At 44.7% G+C, this 25,780-nt stretch overlaps 1 protein-coding gene across 4 annotated transcripts in view; it reads left to right on the forward strand.

The window, feature by feature from the left end:
* The window catches only part of UTRN (utrophin), a 584,696-nt gene that overhangs the window by 362,285 nt on the left and 196,631 nt on the right, over positions 1-25,780 (forward strand). For all 4 annotated transcript variants that reach the window (XR_008598285.1, XM_054999201.1, XM_054999369.1 and 1 more), the window contains exon 55: positions 23,911-24,040. Coding sequence is in view for 3 of the 4 variants with exons in the window: in XM_054999201.1 (XP_054855176.1) it covers positions 23,911-24,040 (130 nt within the window). In the remaining variant the exon portion in view is untranslated. The remainder of the gene's footprint in view (positions 1-23,910; positions 24,041-25,780) is intronic.

The following is a 25,780-nucleotide window of genomic DNA, read 5'->3' on the forward strand; positions in this document are numbered from 1 at the left end:
TTTGCTACATGTTAACAAAGTCTGTAAAATTAGTCATTGTAAGTTACTTATACATATGAATATATTTTAGCCCTCAGCCAATAAACCCATCCTTGAATTATATCTTCAGTTTATATAAAGTTGGACATTCCTGTTATTCCCAGACAGTCTCTGCATTTGGGCCTCAATATCTGTCTGTCTGTCTGTCTCTCTGTCTGTATATCAATATAGATTAGATGGCTGTTCTAATCTATACAATCTATAGATTGTGCTATTTTTTTTGTTTCGTACCCCTCCCCCAGGTTCTGTTCTAGACCTCTAAACACCTTGTGGCATGTCTAGCTATGGAGCCAGGCTAATCCTGTTTCTATGGAAAAAGACCTATGATCTTCTTGGTCAAATTCAGCAACAGTTCCCCTATATTTCTAGCTATGACATGACATCTGAAAAAGGCTTTATTTTCTTCTTCCTTGTTCATGATGGTTGAAATCCCTATGCAGCCATCAGGACACTGACTACTTGTATCCTCTATCTTAGGGGTGGCCAAACTTGCTTAATCTAAGAGCCACATAGAATAAACAGATGTTTGAGAGCTACAAGACATGATGACTTCAGAGGAAGAGGTGGGTTTGGGGGAGTGCCCTAAAAGTGACATCACAGGAAGGGATGGGGTTTTGGTGCTGTATGCTGGAAGTGACATCATCAGAAGTGGTAGAGCTTGGGAAGTGACATCACAGGACATGGCATCACAAAAGTGATGCCACATCCTTGCTAGGCACCACCCCCAAAGTCTCCTGGTGTCACCCCCCAAATTCTCAAGTATTTTCAGAGTCAGACCTGGCAACCCCAATGTTTTTACTAAAAATATGAAAGACATGGAAAGAAAGAAGGGAAAAAGGAAAGTGAGGGAAGGAAAGACAGAAGGAAGGAAGGAAGGAGGGAAGGAAGGGAAAGACATGGAAAGAAAAATCTGAAAAGGAGGAATATTAAAATGTATATGTGGTGAGAGGATAAGAAAATAGAAAAGGCTTGGAAGTGGGAGAGAAAAGAAGATCAAAAGGCATCATTGGTGGGGATATAAAAGTTGAGGAGAACAACACAAAACCACAGATGGATTCCTTCCCCCCAGCTCCTGCAAAGGCAACCTGGCCACTAACTTAACCCCCTCCCATCATTTCCTGGGAAGGGAAAGGAACCACCACCACCACAACACACTACAGGCATCCCCCCCCCCGGCTCACTCTGAAGACAGATTGGACTCTCCTCTCACTCATTCACACACACGGTGGAAGGATAGATGTGCGTCCTGTGTAAACCACTGTGCAAAGGATTCACTCTGCAAACTTTGATCAAACAGACAGGGAGGGAAGCTTTGGGATCACTTGCCTTGCCTACCTGTCCACCAGCAACCTCTTGGCTCGTCGCCATGGCCACATCTCCAGTCCAGCTCAGCCATGCCAGCCCTCCACTATACCTGCCACTGTCAGCCCAGCTGCCTGGCCAAGGGAAGCGGTGCATGTGTGTGCCTCGGCCGTCCAGCTGTCTGGCTCTCTGGCTCAACTCTTGCTTCAGCTGCCACTGCAGCTGGGCACGTGGAGCCTCCGGACATGAGATCCCCTGCTGAGCTGTTCCCTTTCCCGCATTTTCTCATGGCATCCTCTGGTGGAGGGAAGGAGCTTGCAAGCTTGCCTATTTCCCCCTCCTTCCCCACTAAAATAAACTGTACAGGCATGGTGATGCTCAGAGACCTTTAGGAGCCGCACAATATGTCTAGAAGAGCTGCATGCAGCTCCCAAGCTGCAGTTTGGCCAGCTCTGCTCTATTTCTATAGACTGCCCTTTCCTTCATGTATCTAGCATAGTTTACAATCATATTGCGGTGACTAGAAACCATACTTCATACCTCTCTTAGTCCTCAAGAACTTTATAGATCATTTATTGTTTTGTGTTTTTTCTGTAAGCGGCCCTGAAAAGTTTTGTTGAGAAATAAGAGGGGATATGGTGGGTGGCAAGGCTCTTTCAAGTGGTTCCACTTTGACCTTGATGTTGTACAATAACCAGATCTCTCTAATAAATGATCTGTTACATGAGGAACAGGTAGGCCTGGTTTGCTTGACTAAAATCTGGCTGGATGAATCTGATATGGTCTATTGGATACAAATGACCCTGGAAGGGTATAAAGTCTACCAACTTCAAACCAGAGAATGAAAGAAGGGTAGCATTTCTTTTCAGTGATACTTTATCACTAGAAAACCAGTGCAGATAGAGGCATGTTCTGATTGTATGTAATTTGTGTTGGGAACCAGGAATAGATATGGGATCCTATTAGTGTACCACCTAGCTTGTCAGCAGGGTTCCTCACTGAGCTGATGGAGGTGGTCTTGGATTTGGTGTTGAGGACAACAAGGATGACTGTCTTTGAGTATTTCAACATACATGCTGAGGGTACATTTTCATGTCTCCCTCAGGACTTCATGGCCACCAATGACAACCTTGGGTCTGCCTCAGGTTGTGCTGGGCTCAGTATATGAAAAAGGACACATGCTGGATCTTCTTTTGTGTGCTGAGCAGCTTCCTGGTGGAGGACTTGTCATGGTTAGATCACTATCTCTTGAAGGCATGGTAGAACTTACTACCATGGAGGAGCTGGAGGATATGAAGACAACTAGAGTGACATTACGGGAAGACTTGTGATGACTCAGTTGGAGCATACTGTAGAGCCCATTTAAAGGCGTATGAGGTAGGAGTGATGGTGGAGAAGAAGGCATTCTTCTCTGCCACTATTGCATTAGCAAAAAGTCATCCAGGAAGACACGGAGCTGCTCCACCACCACATGCTCTATTACTTTCCCTAGAAAAAGGTAACTTAGGCCCTTTTCATACTGCTTACCGGGACTTGCAACGATGCGGAACATCGTGCTACAAACGTGGAAAATCGCGGTTTCGCACTACAAACGTGATTTTCCGCGTTTGTAGCGCGATGTTCTGCATCGTTGCGAGTCCTGGTAAGCAGTGTGAAAAGGGCCTTAGTTCCTGATTCTGAGGCTGAAAAAAATTCTTCTTAGATCAGCCACTCTGACTTTGTATAAGGCAGTTTCATATGTTCCAAGATTCAAATTAGAATTTCAATGAACATTTTCTGCTTTGATTTTGCCTCTGGCTGTGTTTAGCTGTATTCCATAAAATAGTGCTTCCTTGCAAATAAACATGAAAACCTGAATTGGTTCATTGCTTGCAATAAGAAACCTTGGGAACCCTAAAAGTACTGCAGATGCTGCCACCGTTGGGACAACAGATGAGAATGGGCCAGTCATGGTATATGTGCAGGCTACTGCAGGATAATTTCTTTACATGCAATTAAAATACCAATTAAATTTCAGAGTGACATGTCGAATACCAATGAGTACCATATTTATTCTGTAATATTTTCTTATCCGTTCTTGGTACGATCCCAAGAAGGGATATGTGTAGAGATTAGAAACTACAGACACTAGTTTATCCTTGCTACAGCAGTTCTCTGTTGAAGGAACGCTATATTTGCATACAGGTTTTTGATGAAAAAATAGCACTGATATACTTTGATTTGGATGCCAGCAGCATTACAGGTGAGATGGAAGAAATGTTCAGTACACTATCTGGTTCATGCATGGACCACTTTGAACCAGTTACGGAGATGGACATTAACAGGATCATGGCATCTGTGAAGGTCATTACCTGTATGCTGGATCCTTGACCATCTTGGATGTTAAAATCATGTAAAGACTACATAAATAAGCTCTTGAGGTCTATAACAAATCAGTCACTAACCCAGGGCACCTTCTCCTGACCACTCAAACAGGAAGTTATCTGTTTGTTACTTTAAAAACCATCCCTAGATAAAAATGATGTGGCCAATTACTGCCCTGTTTCTAATTTGCCATTTCTGGGCAAAGTGGTTGAGAAAGCAAGAGCTGACCAACTCTAGGTCTTCTTGAATAACTCTGATGCTTTGTACCCATTTCAATTGGGATTCACGCTGGGCTATGGAATAGAGACTAGTGATTTCCATCTGAATGTAGACAAAGGCCATACTTCTTTGTTGCTCCTCCTGGATCAATCTGCAGTTTTGATACAGTAGGCCACGCCATCTTGTTAAGGCACTTGGAAGCAGAGGTGGATATCAAGGAATGTACCTTAGACTGGTTTAAATAATTTCTCATGGATCGTACTAAAAAAGTAGCTGTTGGGGACCAGCTATTTGCAGAGTAGGAACTATCTCGTGAGGTTCCTTATCCCTCTGGTTACTCAACCTCTGTAAAACCTTTAGGAGAGCTCATTCATAGCTACGGAATTGGATGTAATCAATATGCAGATAACATCCAGCTCTGTATCTCACAATTGAAATCATCTCAGGATGCAGTATTGATCTTGGGTCACTGGCTGAAAGAAAACAATTTGTGGGGGTGGAAGATAACCCCCCCCCCCAAACTAGTATTGTATTCCTGATGATAAGACCACCGATGATGAGCGAGGAAAAACCTATTTATTTTCAGGAATGGGTAAATCTGAAATGCTCTAGTCACATAGGACTATGCAGACAAAAAAATTTCAGTAAATCCAAACTGGGAATACTGAACCAGAGAAAAAAATGGTATTCTCTGAATACTGAACTAATTTATATAGTTCGGTTTGGTAATGTAGCAGAAATTCAGAAAATTTTGGCCATTGTTTCCTATGGGAAAATCAATTCGGGGAATATCCAGTGGTCTGGGGGAGTCATTTCTTAATTAAACTTCATCAAATTTGGAGGGAATCTACTCCTGACTGTCTTCTAAAGACCACCAAGTTTCATAAAGATTGGACCCCAGAGGTCAATTTTATGAGCCCCCAAAGAAGGAAACCCCTCTCCATTATTCCCTATGGTAAAAATATCTAAGGGCTATTCAGGGGGCTGGGTGGGGCATTTTTATTTATTTATTTATTTATTTATTTATTTATTATTTTAGATTTTTAATCTGCCCTTCCTGCAAGTGGGCTCAGGACAGATCACATCATTTAAAAGTCACAGTAAATATTACATTACCATAAAAACAATTTTAAACATTTTAATTCAAACAATTTAAAAAATCTAAAACATTTAAATTCAAACAATGTGGAAACAGGATGATGGACAACCTAATCGGGAGGGTTCAGAATGTTCTATTCCTTCCCTACCAAACTGACGGAGGCCTAGTCCAGCCTCAGCCATATGCTTGGCAGAACATCACTGTCTTACAGGCGCAGCAAAAGTATAACAAATCTGGGCGGGCCCTGGTCTCCATAGACAGAGAGTTCCACCAGGTTGGAGCCAGGACCAAGAAAGCCCTTGCTCTGGTTGAGGCTAGGTGGGTCTCTCTGGGGCCAGGAACCACCAACATGTTGCTCTCCTGATCAGAGCTTCCTCTGGGGAATATATAGGGAAAGGTGGTTCCGCAGATACGCTGGTCCCAGTCCGCATAGGGCTTTGTAGGTTAACTCCAGAATCTTGAACCTGGTCCGGTACTCCATTGGCTACGAATGCAACTGACTTAGTACAGGTGTTATGTGAGTCCCACTTGGCACTCTTGCAGTAATACGTGCAGTTGCATTTTGGACCAGCTGTAATCTCTGGGTCAGGATCAAGGACAGCCCAGCATAGAGTTGAGTTTCAGTAATCAAGTCTAGAGATGTCCATTGCCTGGAACACTGCAGTTAAGTTGTGGGTTGAAAGGTAAGGGACAAGTTGCCTGGTCTGCCATAGATGGAACAAAGAGGACCTGGCAACCACTGCAACCTGTAAGCAAACTCCATCAAAATTTGCAGGGGACATACTCCTAACTGTTCTCTAAAGACTCCACAAGATTTCAGGAACATTGGAAGCTGGGGGCCAATTCTATGGCCCCCCAGTCACTCCATTGTTTTCTTTGGGGAATAAAGTCAAAGCTGACTCCCACTACAGACACACACTGGGGCAAGGCTGCCATAGCTAAGGCCATAGCACTGCTTGGCACAGAGGGCAATCTAAACTCCCCTCTGTCTGGAGATCAGGGTGCGGGGCTACCAGCCATGTGACCACTTTCAAGAAGTGCCGGAACTCCGTTCCACCACATTCCCGCTGAAAAAAAGCCCTGTGTCTGACTAACTTTATCTCCTTTTTTGAGAGAGTTAATACGTTGGTGGATCAAGGGAATACTGTAGACATAGCTTATCTTGTTTTCAGTAAGGAATTTGAAAAAGATTCCACATGATATTGTTGTTGACAGCTTGGTAAAATGTGGTTTGTATCCTACTGTTGTTAGGTGGATTCATAACTGGTTGACAGATTGCACCCAAAGAGTGCTTGCAAGTGGTTCCTCATTGTCTTGGAGAGGTGTGCCAAATGGAGTGCCTCATTGGGCCCTGTGTTGTCCTGGGCCCTGTGTTATTCAACATCTTTATAAATGACTTGGAGGAAGGAATAGAGGGGATGCTCATTAAATTTGCAGGTTATAATTGGAAGGGGTTGCAAATACCGTAGAAAACAATCAAGATTCAAAGTGGGCTAAAACTAACAAAACTGGGCTAAAACTAACAAAATCAATTTCAACAGAAAAATAATAAAAGTTCTGCAATTAAGCAGGAAAAATCAAAGGCATAATTATAGGATAGGGAAGGTTTGTCTTGACAGTAGTACATCTAAAAAGGATCTAGGGGTCTTAGTATCTCATACACTGAACATGAGTTAGCATTGTGATACAGTAGCTAAAAAGACAAATGCGATTTTAGGCTGTATCAACAGGAGTATAGTTTCCAGGTCACTAAATGGTATTGCTTTACTCTGCTTGGAGTACTGTGTTCAGTTTTGGGCACCACAGTTTAAGAAGGATATTGACAAGCTGGAATGTACCCAAAGGAGGGGGGGAAAGATAGTGAGGAGTCTGGAGACCAAGTCCTGTGAGGAAAGGTTGAAAGAGCTAGGTATGTTTAGTCTGGAGAAGAGGTGACTGAGAAGTGATATGATAGCCATCTTCAAGTGAAGAACTATCACATAGAGGATGCGGCGAAGTTGTTTTCTGTTGCCCTGGAGGGTTGGACCAGAAACAATGAATTAAAATTAAATCAAAAGAGTTTTTGGCTAACTTTAGGAAGAACTTCCTGGCATTTAGAGCGTTTTTTAAGTGGAACAGGCTTCCTCGGGGTAGGCTTTCCTTTCTTGGAGGTATTTAAGGCTAGATGGCCACCTGACGGCTATGACAATTCTATCACTCAATCAAAGGCATAATTATAGGATGGGGAAGATTTGTCTTGGCAGTAGTGTATCTGAAAAGGATCAAGAGGGTCTTAGTATATCATACACTGAACATGAGTTAGCACTCTGATAAAGTAGCTAAAAAGACAGGAGAGGGATGGCATGAAGGGATGAGCTAGTGCAGGACTCTTATGGCCCCCTGTGAATTTCGTGCTTTGTACAGGGGTTGGATTGGATGACTCTTGGGGTCCCTTTCAGCTTGGTGTTTCTATGTTTCTATGAAACTAAACTCAGACAAGATTGATGTGATGCTGCTTGGGAAGGCAGAGATCTTGGAGGACATCATACTCTCCATTTTTGATGGAGTTTGTCTGACCCTTGTAGACTCAGTCTAGGGGTTGTACTGGATCGAGCACTACTGCTAGAGAAGGCAGCTGCAAAAAATGCTTTCTACAAACCCGGACTAGTTTGGAAGATGGCCCTCTACTTCGACACAGCTGATCTGGCCATCTAAATCCATCCCATGGTAACAGTGAGACTTGACTACTGTAATGCACTGTACACAGGTCTCCCCTCTAAGTTAACATGGAGACTCCAGTCGGTGCAACACCTGCCACCGCTTCACCCAGTGGGAATCAGGCAAGGGGCAGGTGGCAATGCCTGCCCCCTTTTACTCATCTGATATCAGGTGCAGAACAGGTGGCAATGTCTGCCCCCTTCATCTGGCTGGAATCAGGTGAGGAGCAGGTGGCAATGCCCGCCCCCTTCACCCAGCTGGGATCAGACGTAGAACATGTGGCAGTGCCCGCCCCCTGTTCATCTGGCAGGAATCAGACATAGAGCAGGAGCAATGCTCGCCCCACTTCACCCGTCTGGGATCAAGCATGGAGGAAGAGGCTTTCACTTGTAAAAACATGTTTTTTAAAAATGAAAGCTGGAAATTTAGGGAATCTGCTACACCTATTGGTAAAACAGTATATCACCAAAACAATATTCCAGAGCAGATTTTTTTAAAAAAATTAAAAGCCACCCCCAGTGGTGGGGAGGAGAAAATGGTTCCTGGGGACAGGGTCAGGGAAAATGGCTGCCATGTCGGTCAGAAAATCTGAATTTTCCAAACTACACAGCACCTATCCAGGCTATCCAAATCACCATAGTGATCTTTTACAAAACTTTGGAGCAAAGCAGGTTTGAGAAAGATTGGAGAAAAGCCAGGGGACTCCCCCAGCAGAATACAAATGCACCATGATGCTATGGGGAAATAGGAAAAAAACCAATTTCCCAAAAACACTGAACTTAGCGCAGATAACTTATGTGGAAGACATCATAATCCCATCAGACTGCTTTTGCCACAAGGAAATAGGTTAGCTTTCAACAAAGAGTTTCTTCTGTTAGCAATACACATACCTGTGCAGTCAAATCTCCTGAATATCAGCTTATTTAATGGACATGTTTTTCCAAGCAGTAATCCAATTTGCATTCATTCAGTGCAATTGAACCGCTATAGTATCCCTTGTTATTAAATGTTTTCTCCCTTAATGCCAGTTGAAAATCACTGTGTTGTGCTTCAATCAGCAGTTAATGTCAATTACTGAGTTAATAGTACAAGTAGGGACCTTTTTCTCAATCTTCACTAAGCTAATTTGCCCTCCTCCCCCAGTTGAAATAAAAGGCAGACACAGTGCTTGGGTATAAAATTGGGGCCACTTTATTAATTTCAACATAAACTGAGAATATGACAAGGGATCTAATTAGTGGTACAGGTCAAGCCCTGGGGTCACACCGGACATCCACCTTGACCTGCCTGGGCAAGTCCCCACTGCCCTGGGGGTGAGCCTTCCAGGGGATGGCTGGTACCTGGCGGCCAGGCAAATGGTTCCCCTTAAAGCTCCAGGCAGTCTGCCCTCCCAATGGACTACCATAAAGCCTACCAGCTGCTCCTGACAGACTTCATTTCTGCACCAATGGGGATGCACCAAGAGGGTCACTGTCCTGCTCATTTTTCCATGCTGTCCTGCCACTGTTAGGGCCAAGCCTCTGCTCAGACCCTCGTGCCCCCTGTAACATAGTAAAATGACTGCTTTTAGTGCTTTAAAGCCCAGTAGGAACATAGCACCCCCGCCAAATGGCAGCCCAAACAGAAAATGGCCATCAGTGCCAGGAAGCTAAGCAGCCCACTGTGAAGCTGCCTGCGCTCTGCTGACCAGGGAGGCCACTCCATCGAGGGCTGAGCTTTTCCACCTGCTCAGCCCTGCCCCCTGAGTGCTCTGGCCTTAAAGGAGCTGCTGCCGGGGACCAGTATGCTGCATGATACTTTTATGGCAGCTAATATGGACCTGGTATGCGTGAACGAGACTTGGGTGAGGGAAGGAGAAACAGTTGCTCTTGGTGACCCCCCCCCCCGGGTTATGCGGTCCTTCATCAGTCACGAACTGAGGGTCGGGGGGGAGGGGTGGCAATCCTTGTCCGGGAGGGTTTCTCCTTCAAGCCGCTTCCCGCCCCGAAGATCTCTGGCATTGATTGTGTGGGCCTGGTGTGGAATGCTGAGAAGAGTTTGGTCGTCTGCTTGGTGTACTGACCGCCCAGCGCACCAGCAGACGCCTTACCGCGCCTGCTAGAGGTGGTTGCTGGGTGGGCCTTGGAGTACCCCAGGTTGATGGTGCTGGGGGATTTCAATGCCCATGTAGATGATGCCACCTCGATACAGGCTACAGACCTGGTGTCAGCCATGGCAACACTGGGACTCTCCCAGTTTGTATCGGCACCCACACATGAAGCAGGCCACACGCTAGATCTGATCTTCGGGATGGGATTGGATGTGGTTCTGGATAAAGTAGAGTTGGTGCCATGGTCAGACCACGCGGTTGTGAAGGCCCGGTTGGGCGTGCCACCCCCCCTGCAAGGGCGGTGAGCAAATTTATGCTTGCCCGCGGAGACTTATGGACCCAATTGGGTTCCAGAATGCTCTGCGGGAACCAATGCTCCACGGTGGTTCATTAGATGAGCTAGTGGAGGGCTGGCAAGTCCGGCTCTCTGAGGCCATCGATGAAATCGCCCCCCGTCATTCTCTTCGCTGCCGGAATCGCCGGGCTCCTTGGTATACAGAGGAGCTGCGGCAACAGAAATGGGAGCTAAGACGACTTGAACGCGTGTGGCAGCGATCTCGTGACGAGGAAGCAAGAACATCTTATAGGCTGTTTATGAAGTCCTATGAGATGGCGGTGAAAGCTGTGAAGAAAGAGTATTATGCAGCTTCCATCGCATCAGCTAGCTCACGCCCAGCTAAATTATTTAATGTGGTCCGTTCATTGGTCTCCCAATCAGGTAGAGACCATAAAAGGTTGAATTTGGAGATAAGCTGTGAGGCTTTTGTGAGCTTTTTTACTGATAAGATCTTGCTTCTCCGCCGCGACTTACCAGCCACAGTTGATACAGTAAATGAACCAGAGGCCCCTTGGCCGTCTTCGGGACCCATATTAGATCATTTCAGCCCTCTTTTCAGGGAAGAGGTGGACAGGATTCTGCAGGTGGTACGGCCCACCACGTGCCCCTTGGACCCGTGCCCGTCATGGCTGGTGAAAGCCAGTGTTGACGGGCTTCGGGATTCCTTGGAGGCGATTATAAACCTGTCCTTGAGCTTTGGGGTTTTTCCCAAGGTGCTGAAGGAAGCTGTGGTACGGCCTGTTCTGAAGAAATCATCATTAGATCCTGCTGACCTGCTCAATTACCGACCGGTTTCCAACCTTCCGTTTTTGGGGAAGGTGATTGAGCGGGCGGCAGAGAAGCAACTGCAGAATTTCCTGAAGGAGACCTCGGCCCTAGACCCCTTCCAGTCTGGTTTCTGCCCAGGACATGGGGTCGAGACATTGCTGGTTGCCCTCACAGACGATCTCCGCAGACATCTGGATCAGGGCGGATCAGCACTGCTGATTTTGCTGGATCTGTCAGCAGCGTTTGATACGGTTGGTCATGAGCTTTTGACCCACCGCCTTGCCGATGTGGGGATTCAGGGGACAGCACTGCAGTGGCTGGTCTCCTTTGTTCATGATCGGGGACAGAGGGTGGCGCTTGGGGAGAGAGTGTCATCTCGTAGGCCACTGGTATGTGGTGTGCCACAGGGAGCGATACTCTCTCCATTATTATTTAATATCTATATGCACCCCCTCGCCCAGCTGGTGCGGAGTTTTGGGCTTGGGTGTCACCAATATGCGGATGACACCCAGCTTTATCTGTTGTTGGACGGGTGGCCTGGATCGGCCTCTGATGCCCTGGAGCGTGCTTTTGAGGCTGTGGCTGGTTGGTTGAGACAAAGTCGGCTGAAATTGAATCCCACGAAGACGGAGGTCCTGTATGTGGGTCATAGGGAGATGGCTTTGGGACCCCAGCTTCCTACACTTGATGGGGCAGCACTTACACTGGCCCCGAGAGTTAGGAGCCTGGGGGTGATTCTGGATTCCTCCCTGAAGATGGAGGACCAGATCAATGCAGTTGCCAGGTCTTCCTTTTATTATCTTCGGCAGGCCAGGCAGCTTGCCCCTTATTTGTCTCCCCATGACTTGACTACAGTGGTCCAAGCAATGGTCACCTCTAGGTTGGATTACTGTAACGCGCTCTATGCTGGGCTTCTCATGGGCCTGATCCGGCGGTTACAGCTGGTACAGAATGCAGCAGCACGGGTCATTGCTGGAGCACCGGTGTGGCAGCATATTACACTGGTGCTACGCCAGCTGCATTGGCTGCCAGTGGAGTACCAAATCAGGTTCAAGGTTTTGGTGTTAACCTAGAAAGCCCTACGCGGACTGGGACTGACGTATCTGAGGGACTGTCTCTCACCATATGAGCCCCGGAGGACTCTCCGCTCTGGTGGAAAACATCTTTTAAGTGTCCCTGTCCCTAGGGAGGCCCGCCTGGCATCGACCAGGGCCAGGGCCTTTTCGGTCCTGGCCCCGACCTGGTGGAATGCTCTGTCTTGCGAGACAAGGGCCCGGCAAGATTTGCTTGCATTTCGCCAGGCCTGTAAGACAGAGCTATTCCGCCAGGCATATGGCTGACGCCAGGCAGTGCCCCCCCCCCCGTGAAGGGGGGGTTAAACCATCGCCCCTATGCAAACACAGAGGCATGTATGAACCACTATGCAGCATGAATTGTAATATTTAATGTTTTTAAATGTTTTTAAATGTATTATTTAATGTTTTAAAATGTTTTTAATGATGTTTGTATTTGTTATCCGCCCTGAGCCTGCAAAAGCGGGGAGGGCGGAATATAAATATAATAAATTAAATTAAATTAAATAGCACCCCGCCAAATGGCAGCCCAAACAGAAAATGGCCACCAGTGCCAGGAAGCTAAGCAGCCCACTGTGCACCACTCTCAAAATGGCCACCTCCAGCACAGGATAAGTTGCAAAAGCCCCACCAAAATGACTGGTACTGCCAGTAAGCAGGAGGCAAATCAGGCCACACAAATGCCACACTCAAAATGGCCGTCCCTGGAGCTGTGCATATTGTAGATGCCTTCACATCTTGGCCACCACTGCCTGGAGGCTAAGCATGCCACTGGGTACTACTCTCGAAATGGTGCACCCAACTCAATAAACTGACAAGCCCTCCCACAAAATGGCCCCTGCTGCCTAAAGGCCTTAGGCTGAGCTATTACTGCTGGAAATATTTCCTCCCAAGTAAGTCTAAAGCGGGGGGGGGGGGAGCCTAGCCAGGGGGGTTGGGCCTACCAGCATTCACCCTGCTAGGCCAGTAGCAATAATGTATTAAGCAGTCCACCCCTCAGATGGCTGCAATCCCCTCCTCTGGCCTACAGCAAAATCTTTCCTGTTGATGCTGGAAGTACTCCCTCCTAACAAAATGAAAACAGTGGAGGGTGGAGGGAGAAAACTAGGTAGCCAGAGGCCTATAGGGGCTGGGTATAACACTGCTTTAGCTCTCTAACTGACAGACATCAGGCACCAAATGTAAATAATAAAAAGTCTCTACCAAACCAGTGAGCCTGGCTCTGGGCCCTGGCTCTCATCCTGGGGTTTGAAGGTAGCAAGCAGGGGAAAAGCATAGCTTCTCCAAAGCAGCTGCTGCCACCTGGCTCTGAGGGCCTTCAGTAAAACAAGCCTCAGAGGAGCTCAGCAGAGAGAGCTTGAGGTGTGCTCTGCTCAGGCTGAGTAAAAAGGGAAGATTGCAAGCTGGAGAGGCAGAGCTTGCATAAATGCCTTTGGCTTTGTCCCCCAAGCAGATCCCTGGATGCCTAGGAAGAGGCTACTGCCTTTTCCTCATCCATGGGAGCAAAACCGGCCCCCAGCCATAGCAGCCTGGTCTGCTGGCCAGGAGGGCCGAATTGTATAAATTGATCTAGTTACAAGCCTTGTAGGACAACATGCCCACCAAAAATATTGAGGACAATCAAAAGCAAACAGCGTTGAGTAATCTCCGCCCTTAAGTTTGTTCAAGCTGCTATTTGGAAAACTCTGCAGAAAATCAAAGTATGAAGATCTGAAAACTAAATAGCAAAACAATTTATCTTGTAATTTAGCATCATCCATATATAAAATGTTCTTCAGCTCCCAGGCAAATACCGTATGTAGTATTCAAGCAGAAAGAAACTAGTTCCCTGTGGAAAGGCCACTCTATTTAAATTTGTTTGGTACCATTCTGTGAGCCAATAGTATCAGGTGGCCTGCATCTCATATGATCATTACCTTTAATGTGCCATAGAAAGATCTAATTTCCAAGTCCCTGCATATAGCCTTCTCTTTTATCATAAGCATGGATAAGGAATGTGGTAGGTGGACCTTCTTTTGAGAGATGTGTGGTCTCCCTTTGCAAGTAATGTTGAAGCTTAATGCTCAATTTGTATTTTTTTATATCTGTTTTTCACCTTCCATGTACCAACCTCTCATATCTGTCCTTTTTTCATTCTTCCATTACTGTATTTCCTAGTCCGAAATTGAGAATTGTTCAGTGTCTAAACCTTGGAAAAACTGTTGATTATACAAAAAAATACATACAGATTATCATCCTTTAATAAGAAAAAACAAAGAAGATTACTAAGAGAAAGATTAGTCTCTGACAGAGATTCAGCAACCTAAAGAGATGGACATTAGTCAACGATGGTGAAAAGAGGAAGACCCACCCCCTCACCGTGGTTCAGCTTTCTCTGCTCCTGATTGCTTGGTCAGTAACCTCTACAATTCTGCCAGCATGATAAAAGGAAGGTGATCCAGGTGGGAGGCAGGGAAGAGCTGGAACAGACCCCTTCTCGCATTGTTGAAGTGGCTACTGTCACCATGTTTTGCTGCAGCATTTTGATTTGCTGTGGCCACCCAATATGCTGCCCAGTCTCCTCCCCCCCCCCCAGACATTTCCCCACACATATATCTCTTTAACTTTTGGGGGAGCTAACTCATCATTTAAAAAAAAATCTACAAAACTATGGAATATGTCTTATATTCTAGTCCCAGCAGGTTTGGTTGTGCACTTTTTTTTGTTCCATGCATAGGCTCCCTATGGCTGTTCAGTGCAACTCTTGTCTGTGAAAGAGACAGCAGAGAAGGACACTGTGCTTTGACACCAGAATGATTGGTATTGATTCCCTACTCTGCATAGAAGAGAATCTGTTTGCTTGTTGAGTAGGGATAGCTTCTCAGGCTTTGGGAGTTTCATATACATTGAGGAACCTCTAACTAACATGGTTACCCATCTTGAGAAAAAAAGAAAAAGATGCTGCTTCTCATATAAGGTTGCATTGATATAAGGTTGCAGTTGCCCCCTCAGGACTTGGGCAAGCCTGCCCCAAAAGGTGCTGATAGTCAATACTTTGAGTTCCACCACTGAAAAGCCCTGAAAAAGAAGTGAACTGTGACTTACGAAAGCTCATACCCTACCACAAATTTTGTTAGTCTTATAGGTTAGTCTTATAAGTGCTACTGGACTCTTGGTTTTTGTTTTTTTTGGAAACCAAAAAAGCACTGATTAAAGGTATACATCCATATGCAAAATGTAAGTGCAGGACAAACCTGTCAAAATTGATGCAAACTGAAAATTCCAGGAAGATGCTGGTTTGAAGGACAATGATAGATTTTGGATGGTTGCAAGCTGTATGAATCCTCTTCAGTGATCCAGCAATGGAGCTCTGGTATGCACATGTGATTCTTCTATTGTCACTCATCTATGGCATTGAAACCTCTGCTTTTTATGATATATCTTCTTTAGCAAAAGGCAGAAGACCTGCATGTGGTCTGAATCACAACCATTTTGATTCAGTATAGTTTGATAGAGGAAAGCCATCCTTTTAACCTCAGGAAAGCCTGGAGGCTTATATGATTTAATAAAGAATTATATGATTGTACGTAAGTGCATGTATGTAGAGTGGTATAACTTTGGAACCAGTCAGAATTGGTTGAAAATTCCTAGCAGCAATAACTGTGGGGCACACAAAGCCTCACTTCCATGGCTAAAAAAAATTAGTCTAATTATATAAAATGGTGTTAGCAGATCTTAATGAACATAATCATGCTTCGGGCTTTTGTAATCTCTCCTCAGTTAAGCGTCCTTTCTGTCATTTCTGGCCATATTCAAACTCTGTCACATTTGTGTGAATCTGGTGGTTAAAGCTTTGCCTTAATTATTTTTCTCTGAAGAGTCAATCTCTGTCTTAACATTTTAAATTATATTTATGTATTGATATTACAAGTTAGAATGAAATACTTTCCAGCATCAAACTGTGTTGATCCAGTCATCATTAAATACATGACCTAGTCTATATTTAGTAAATTTATTTATTTTTTAAAATCTTTATATGCCATCTCATAACTAGAGATGGGCACGAACCAAGATATGAACCAAAATTCATGACGAATCAGGCCAGTTCGTGGCTCACTTTAGGCTGGTTCGTTTTTTGGTTTGTGACTGCAGACAGCCTTGCGCCAGTCAATCAGTTTCCTATGCAACAGGGGATGGACTTCCTCCAGACCTTCTGCTGGCCCGGAAGTGGCCTTCTGCTGGCCTGGAAGTGACGATTTGCTGACCTGGATGTGACATTTTCATGAACCAAACGAACCAGTTCACAAACCAGGGGCAGGTTCATGAAAGTTTGTGGTTCGTGAAATGCGACAAACCACAAACTGCACGGTTCTTTCCCCCCCCCCCCCGCTTCGTGCCCATCTCAACTCATAACATAAAAGATAACAATTTAAAACAGAAAATCATTAAAATTAGCAACCATTAGAAAACAGCCTATCAAACTCAGACTCATGAAGGCACAATAAAGCCCAGAATTATAAAAATCACATAAAAGACTACATCATAAAGTATTTGGTTGCCTGATTGACTCTTAGGATATACCTCAGGTTAGAATCAGATCTGTACAAAAAATTTTAACTGCAAGATCAACTCCTAATTAACAGTCTAGGTATCAAGATATGTTTTGATCTGGCACCTAAAGGAATTGGATAGGTGCCAGATAAGCCTCAAGAGGAACGGCATTTCACAAGTGAGCTACCACTTCTGAAGATCTTTTCTCTGGTTGCCACCTACCTCACCTCTGCGTTGCAAAGGTACAGTGAATGGATGCTTTGCAAAGGATCTTAACTGGTGGGTGGGGCAGTACAGGCAGAGACAGTCCTTCAAGTATCCTCTCCCCAAACCCTTTAACTCCTTATCGGTAAGAACCAGCACTTGAAAAGAGCTGAACAAGCCTGAAAAGAGCTGGACAACCAGTGCAGACCTTTCAGAACAGGGGTGATATAATCCCTGTTATCCTGCTACAGGAGTAGTCTGGCTGCTGCATTTTGAATCAATTCAAGTTTCTGATCAGTTTTCAAACATAGCCCCACATAAAGTGTCATTAAGTTGAAAAACAACCCCTCATACCCCCATGAACAAAGTACCCCATAAGGAACAATGGAAGAGTTGCAATTCTTTGCAAGTACAGTGGATAAGGGCACCTTGTTCAAGGGCCTATAAAATTAAACATCTTGGTCCAATTTGCTTGAAACTTTGGTAGGATGTAGTGGACAGGTAGTACTGGGCCCTCTGCAATTTTGGTGTCATTTGGTTGAAAAATAGACTTCAGCTCTCCCCAAAATAGGCATAATGGCAGGTCTATAGGACAGGACAGGACAGGATAGGCAGTAAGGTCTGCAAAGTAGCCTCATAACACACCATAAAATGATGTCTTTTCCGGTGCACCAAGGAAGCATATGCATTCTTTGCAAGCATGCCTCCCTCTTGTGCCTTTCCCCCTGGTCAAGTGAGCAGGGCCAGGGACTGGAGTCTGGGAATCCCCTGCCCCTAGTGGGGGATAGCAGTCCTAGTTCTGTATCAATGTGAGAAACTCTAGTGCTAAAAAGCCATGATAAACTGTGGATGGTGATAGACTGCTACTAGTATGAGTGATGTTTAAGTCCTCTGAATTTTATTCATATTATTATTGTATTACTATCGTAAATGTTAGCTGGTTTACATAAATTAATGCATTATGGGTAGTGAATTAATAATTTCTGCCACCATTAAAGTAGAACTGATAGCTAGTTGATTAAGTAATCCTAGTTGAGAAAGTATATGAATGTTAATGGATTAATTTTTTTTATATTGAGAATATTAATTTAATATTTTATACTGAGAACCAAGGTAGATTACACAATGCAATTGAAATAAAATATAATCAACAGCTAGGACAGTTGCTGAGCAAAATAGAATAATGAAAAATAGTTAGGACATTTAGGGAGCAGGTACAATAGGGTATGATAGCAGAAAAAATTGAAAAGAAGCATAAAGCTGAGCACAGTGAAGAAATCTTTCTGAAACAATGCATAACTAATTAACATGGCATGTTTTTCAGTGTGGAAACCCCCTAGTAGGAGCATGTCTACATCAGCATAGCCCAGCATAGCATGCAATACCTGTAGGGTTCCCAGGTGCTCGCCAGTGGTGGGCAAACTCCCGGGGATTTGTCCCCTTGTTCGCCAATCAGCCAGCGATTGGTAGGAGGGGGCAAGCTCCTGGAGGTTGCCCGCCACTGGCAGGCACCTCAGGAAAGCATGCTGTGCACATGCTCCCAACCGGTGCAGTGACATCCCTTCCAGAAGTGATGTTGTTGCGCCAGCCATAGGAGCATTCCTGCACTTCCTTTGGGGCTGATTTGGGCCCAAAACAGGCTGAATTGGCCCTGTGTGGAGCATGGGAATGGTTTCGCAGCTGGCGTGGTGACATCACTTCCAGAAGTGACATTATCATGCCAGCTCCGGAGTGTGTGTGCACACAAAGATCAACACACTGCCAGCACAAGGTAACTTCTGGGTTCCCAACCTTTCCGGTGGGAGGATAGAGGGACCTGGCAACTGTAAATGACTATCATTTACCAAAGCATCTCTCTGAGCTATTTCATATGACACATCCCTCTAATCTTGGTAGAAAGCTCTCCTGAATAGTTTTGCATAGATTACAGAAAGCCAAGAGAGTGGGAGCTTTCTCAGCTTCCTCAGGCAGGCCATCCCACAAGGTTCATGCTACCACAGAGAAAGCATGTATATGGGCAGCTGTTGATTTTGCCCAACTGCAGGGTGGTATCTGCAAAAGGCCCTGTTTGGATGACTGAAGCTGCCATGGTGGAACTGAACTAATTTTATATTTCCATAAATTTCTATATATTTGATACTGTTAAATGATTAATAAGCATCCTCTTTAAAATAATAGGAACATAGTGCCCCTTTTCAACTTGGATTTTTAAGTAAATTATTGGTTCATATTTAAAGAGTTATTTTTTTGGTGACAAGAATGGAGAGGTGAATCTGTACATACCTCCCACTGCCCTTTCTGGCTGGTTCACAACTAGGGGTGTGCTCTTTGGATATCCAATTTGGGTAAAATACCCGAATCGGGCTCTATTCGGAAAGCCTCGTTATTTCCGAATCTGTCCCCAATTCGGAAATCCTGAAGCAAAGCTTCCCGAAGCATTTGTAATGCTTCGGGGAGCTTCAAGGGTCCCGGAAGTTAAGTTTAAAGGCCCCTTTCGCAAGCGGCAGGGCCCTTTAAACTTTACTATTCCCACCCTTTCCTCCCCACCCCCCACTTACCTGGCACCAGCTGGAGGAGGAGGCCCTCCTACCTCCCCGCTGGACTCCAGTGGTGGCAGCCCTGTTTGCCAGACAGTCGCGCCAGACGCAGCAGCGGCAGGGAAGGCCCTGTCTTCCGGACAGCCACGCTGTCCGCGGAGGTGGCAGGGAAGGCCCTCTCTGCCGGCCAGCCATGGCAGTGGCAGAGAAAGCCCTGTCTGCTGGCCAGCTGTGCCATTGGCAGTGGCGGCAGGGAAGGCCAGCTGCAGCCTGACCAGGTAAGGGGGTGGGGGATGGGGTTAAAGGGTTGGGGTGGGAGTTTAAGGGTGGGGGTGGCCTCCCTCTCCCCCATCGCTTCAGTATGCTCCGAATCTTTATGGAGCATACCAAAGCGACTTAGAAACCCGAATCCAAAGCGGCATGCCACTTCAGATTTCAGTGTTTATTCCGAAGCCTGTTTATTCCGAAACCTGAATATTTTTCTGGTGCACACCCCTATTCATAACATATTCTTCCCAGGTGTTTTCTTGAGGATGAAGTGACAATTAAGGGAGAACTGCTGTGGTTCAAATTAGTGTTTTTGCAAGGTGATCTTACAATTTGCTTCATAAAGGAAGAATTATTGATAGAATGGATTGGTATTGCTGGATAAAACATCTTTAATTATAAAATGGACTTTGTGTTTCAACAAACTTAAAGAGTTCCTTTCTTCTAAATCATATAAAAATTCTTTTCCTCAGTTACTACAGTCCTAGAGGCTTTCCATTTCCCTTCCAAACTATAAAAGGAACAAGTTCTTCCAATAACTGGCTCTGTACAATTCCAGAGTTACTCAGGGTAAATGGACTATATTAGGATATAAAACCATAAGAGAACAGGCAGATTTGGGTTTCAATAACATGTACTTTTACTTCATTGAGTTGTTGCCTAATAAAACTGATTTAGGTGGTATGTTCTGTTTTTAACCATTTACCAGTGTTTTCTAATTGAATATGGCTTTGCCTTCATCTATCAGAAAATTTTAGCAGCCTTCGGTGGCCCTTTTGTTCAACATTAAGCCTGGGGAAATGTTGTTCAATATTAAGCCTGGGTAAATAACTTACTACTTGTGAGTTTTTTGGTTTTGTTAGCAGGTTTTTTCCTGTCTTGAAATGTTTTATGTATGGTAATATGCAACGCATCTTTACAAAATAGAAAAAGTAAAGCTGCTGCATTGTGATTGTGACTAAAAGGAATAAAAATGCGCTTCTGCTGACATCCATCAGAAACTGTGTGAGACCATTTCTAAGATAAGTTTTGTTGGAACATATTTTGAGATGTTGAAAAATGTATTGCATATAGATATAGATATAGATATAGATATAGATATAGATATAGATATAGATATAGATATAGATATAGATATAGATATTCCCTCAGTTAAAATAAAGCAGCTATATTTTGGAGGATTTAGTAGGAAAATCTTAGAGGAAAATAGATTGGGGAAATAATTGTGGAGAAATTTTTTATAAATCTGTTGTCTGATTTAGTTTATAAAACTAACTCACTGGTCAAAGATAATGCTTTGTAGATTTATTTTAATAAGATGGTTTAATTCAATAAGGATTCTGTTTATCCAGAAAAATAGTTATTACTGGTAATCAGATGACCAACAGCAACAAAATAAACTGTTGACTCTTACCTGTGTCAGGTATCCAGAGAACTATTTTAGGTATGGGTAAGGGACTTGGATGTGTCCACACAGTCTCTACACATTCCTGTCCCTGAAACACTGGGCTGTTTTTCCTGCACTCCCTACCCCTTTGTGAAAAGTACGGCTTAGCTCCACTCCTCTCCCAGATTGGCTGTGAGCTGCACAGTAACTTAGCCTGCAGTGATCCTGTATTTCCCATTTAAGTTCAAGCAAACAAGATTTTTCCTTTGCTTGGGCTTAAAAGAGAAAGTCCTGGAAACATATACATCGTGCTCAGAAGGAACATGATGCCATGTGGAAACTCTTCCCAAAAGCATGAGGGTGCTGTGTTACACCTGAGGCAAAGTTCCGTCTCGATAAAGCCCGTATAAAATGTAGTGCTCCGTCTATTCATTTCTATAGAATATAAGAAACATGATTTCCTTTTCTGGCAATTGCATTAAAAAAACACTGTGAAATATGTTCCTGATATCAAAAATGTCATGAAATAATAAAAATGGCTATTACAGACCTCTTCATGCTTGTTGATTTTCTTGTGTTTTTATTTATCTTTAATAGCTCCCATTTTCAATTAAGTGCAGACTTGTAAAAATGATACAACTGTAAAATATGTAATTAGGGTTTTTTTCCCCTGTATGTACTACCGACATGTTTTGTCCATAAAATACTACTATAATGTTTTGGTGCTCATTATTTCTGTTTACTAACCCACAAAATAAATGTGTAGCAAAACAGTCTGACAGAGCAGGGTGCTTACTTTATTTTTTTGCAAATGGAAAAGGCTAAATAAATGCATTATAAAAACTGTATCACAGTTTTCACCACAGTTATCACATCATTTATAACATTGCTATTTTAGGCCTTTTTTTACTGTGATTTGTTATCTATAGTTTTATGCTTTTAGCCTATGTTTATTGTTGTTCCTTGATGATGTTAGCTGCCCTGAGCCCGTTCATGGGAAGGGCAAGATATAAATCTAAATTTTTTTATTTATTTATTTAATTTATTTAAACATTTCTATTCCACCTTTCCACCAATTTACAGAGACCTTCTGTAACTTGGAGGAAACCCAGGGTTGGCAGAAAAAATTAAAAATGGGGAGAAAAGATGACAGGGATTTAAAAATCGGAGGCTTAAAAAGGAAAGGTCTTGTGATGGTACATTGCAAGATCTCAGATGCCATCTGAGCAACCCCCAAATGCTGGGGAGGGGGAGACTGCTGTGAGGGAAAATATAATGGAGTCAGGGTAGGCTGGTAGAGTTTGGGATGCTATTGCTGTCCTCTCCCCAGCACACCCCAACTCCTCCTCCTGGCCACTAGGAGGAAAAGAGGAAGGAAGCCAGAGAAGGGCAGCACTGAGCAGTGTTGCCAGCAGTGTTTGGGCTGCCACTATTGCCTTTCCCTTCCTCTGCCCACTTTTTCCTACCACTTTTTCCTCTGTGTTCTCAGAAAGGGAATAAAAGAGGTTTGTTAGAGATGATGGGACCTGAGTGCCAGCAGTGTACGTGGTGGGAGGGAGCCCAGGCATCCGTGATGAGCCCCCATGCCCAGCAGTCCCTCCCCCACTGGGACTGCAAATTAATCTTGGGGAATTAGCAATGTTTGGACTGAGGTTCTTCCTACATGATAAGTTTCTGCATGGGCCTGCATTCATTTTAATGTGCTCCTATAGACATGCGTCATCTGAAGAGAACTTCTTTTTAAAAACGGGGGTCACATAAGATGAGAACAGAACTCCAAGGGGAGGAAGTGCTCCTGCTTTTCCTCAAGCCATTTTCTTGTGTGAAAACAGCTCATTGAGGGGAGGAGCTATTTTGCCAACTTTGCTGATCCTCATGGAGAATCTGTGCACAGATTCTCCATAGACAGCTTCAAAATCAGTAAAACAACTCCCCTCACATGCAGTTTTCATGGAAGAAAATGGCATTGGGGGAGGGCAGGAGCCTTTCCTCCCTCTGTGGTGCCATTCTGAACTTGTTTGAGCTGTCCTTTTTAAAAAGGAAGCAGTTATTGTTGTAGATGCAGAGGAGTTAGCCGTGTTAGTCTGTGGTAGCAAAATCAAAAAGAGTCCAAGTAGCACCTTTAAGACTAACTAATTTTATTGTAGCATAAGCTTTGTAAACTGCTGAGTGGGCATTAAGTTGTCCTGAAGGGCGGTATATAAATCGATTATCATCATCATCATCATCATCATCAATATTATTATTACCCTCAGCCAATATGTGTCTACAGGGAGCACGTTAAAACCAGTGCTTGCCAGTGTAGAAACATACCATGCAGCGATACCCTGAGAGAGAATCTGCACCTGCCTGTGCTCCTTTGGTGCCCAGTTTCTGCCAGTGCTCAGTGCCCTTCTCTCCCAATTGTACTTTTTTTTTCTCCTGATAGCAGCAGGTGATTTTCCTTATGAGTTTGTCATGGTACCCTGCTTGTACTTTATATAATCTTATGTGCAATAATTTTAGGTTGGGTTTGATCCTACAACTCAGTAAGTTAAGAATTTCTTCCCTAATGGATCAAGCCTTCTCTTTTGGGGCAAGGCTCTTGTAGTGGAACAGAATTGTAGGATCGAATCCATTCATGTTCTCTTATATTCCAAAATATAAATGAGGTTTTCACAGATTTAACACTGGATTCCTTATCATCCATATATTCATTTGGAATAGTTTATATTTTTGAATTACATGTAACCATTCACTCAAAGTATGGTAAAGAAAAAGAAAATGGAGAGGATAATGCACTATATTTTGTCTATTGTGTTAGGTTGAGTGAAGTTGTGACTCAGTGACATGCCTTGCATGTATCAGATTCTGAGTTTAATCCCTATGGTCTCCATTTAAAGAGAAGTAGATATTGGGAAAATGGATGGTGCTAAGCATGGAGAACTAATGATCTTACTTCATAGGGCAGCTTCATATGCTCATAGTCAAGTGACTGCTCTGTTTTTCTTTTGGAAAGGGACTAAGGCATGAATTGAAGGATAAAGAGCAAGCCATTCTAAATGCTGTAGACCAAGCACGCGTATTCCTTGCTGATCAACCAATTGAAGGCCCTGAAGAACCAAGAAAAAACTTACTTTCAAAGCCAGGTCAGTTTTTATCATTTTTTCAGATTTGTTATAACTTTAGAGCCCTTAAATTCAAATACCTGAACATCTCAAAATAGAAATACTGCTTTTATGGAATAAAATGAAATAATTTTGATTCGTACGCTATGCTTCAAAAAGAATGAATTTATAGTTTTGAATAGTATCAAGAGTAGATAGTTTGAATGTGTATTATAGTTGGTTAAGACTCTTGGTGTGAGGGCAAGCAGTTTTACAAGTGGTACTCTTGTAAGTATGATTTATATATATTTTTGTGTTATTATGGAATTTGATACAGAAAAACATAATATTCAGGATTAGACATGGGCACGAACCAAAAAAATTTAATGAACCAGCTGTTCGCGGTTCAGTGCTGACGATGATCCCGAGATCGCGAACCGCAATGAACATTTTCCATTGCCGAACCGGTTCGTGGTTTGTTGGGCACGGAACGGCCCCTGTGGCACTTAGAGAGCCCATATTCCCGGGGAGTCTTTTGCAGGCTCTCCTACAGCTATCCCCCAAGTTTGGACAAGATTGCAAAAGGGATCTTGGAGTTATACCCTCTCCAATCCAAGGCCCTCAGGAAACTCCAACTTGACACAATTAGAGCTACTGGTTGATGTTGGCCCAGTATACAGAAGGTGGGTGTTGACGGCGGCTGCTGGGCCTGGCGGGCATGGGGAGGCGGCAACGAGCCACCTCCCCATTAGGGGGCGGGGTGTCTGGCTGCTCACCAGCAGCACCCCCCATGTGCCCGCCCAACAGGACAAAGAGGAACGCGCTGGTATTCCCGGCGTGGGTGGGAGAGGACATGTCATTTGGATGGGGTCCTGATCCCCCAGCAAGCAAGGGTCCTCACCTGAAGGTCCCACTGAGGAACAGTGCAGCAGCAGCCGACAGCACCCACTTTACTGCCTTGCTGGAAAGGACGGGAGGGAGAGGAGATGTCATTTGGAGGGAAAGTGGAAAGATCCACCAACAGCTGCGAGGCATCCTCTGAAGCTCCCACTGAGCTACTCTGTGGCGGCAGCCGACAGTACGCACCTTCCTGCCTTCGCAGAAAGGACGGGAGGGAGAGGAGATGTCGTTTGGAGGGGTCGGAGTGTTCCAGAGAGGGACAGGTTGAAAGAGGGTCTGTGAAGTCGGAAGATCCCAACAGCCATGAGGCCTCCTCCGAGGATCCCACTGAGGAACTCTGCGGCAGCAGCCAGCATCAACCACCTTCTTGTCTTTGCGGAAAGGATGGAATAGGACAGGACTGGAGAGGTTGTTGAGAGGGGACTGACTGTTCTGGAGAGGGCGAGGTGAGAAGAGGGACCCTGTACTTGTGTGGGAGAGGAGGGCCGAGCCTGAGGCTTCCTGGCCGCATTGCGCAGCAGGACCAGGACAGAGGGACCCCCATCCACCCTGAAGGAGTGCACAGACTTCTATGGCAGAGGTTTGTCTGCTTCCCCTGTGTCACAGTGGAGGCTGTCACCAGCATCACTCACCTTCCTGCCTTCGCAGAAAGGACGTGACTGGTCGTGGCGGCATTGCCCATTCACCCCTGCCCTGAGGGGACTGCCGCTGCTGTTGGCAGGGGCCACCGTGACATGCAATTTTATGCGCAACAGCAATTGATCTGTCCCTTGTGGCCCAAAGCCGAAGCATCATACAGCACCCACCGTCCGGCCTTCACGGAAAGGGTGTGAGGGCAAGGGACCCATTTCCCCCTGCTCAGAGGGGGCAGCAGGTGCCCAT

Source organism: Eublepharis macularius, chromosome 1, assembly GCF_028583425.1.
Source record: "Eublepharis macularius isolate TG4126 chromosome 1, MPM_Emac_v1.0, whole genome shotgun sequence".
Taxonomy (NCBI): Eukaryota; Metazoa; Chordata; class Lepidosauria; order Squamata; family Eublepharidae; genus Eublepharis; species Eublepharis macularius.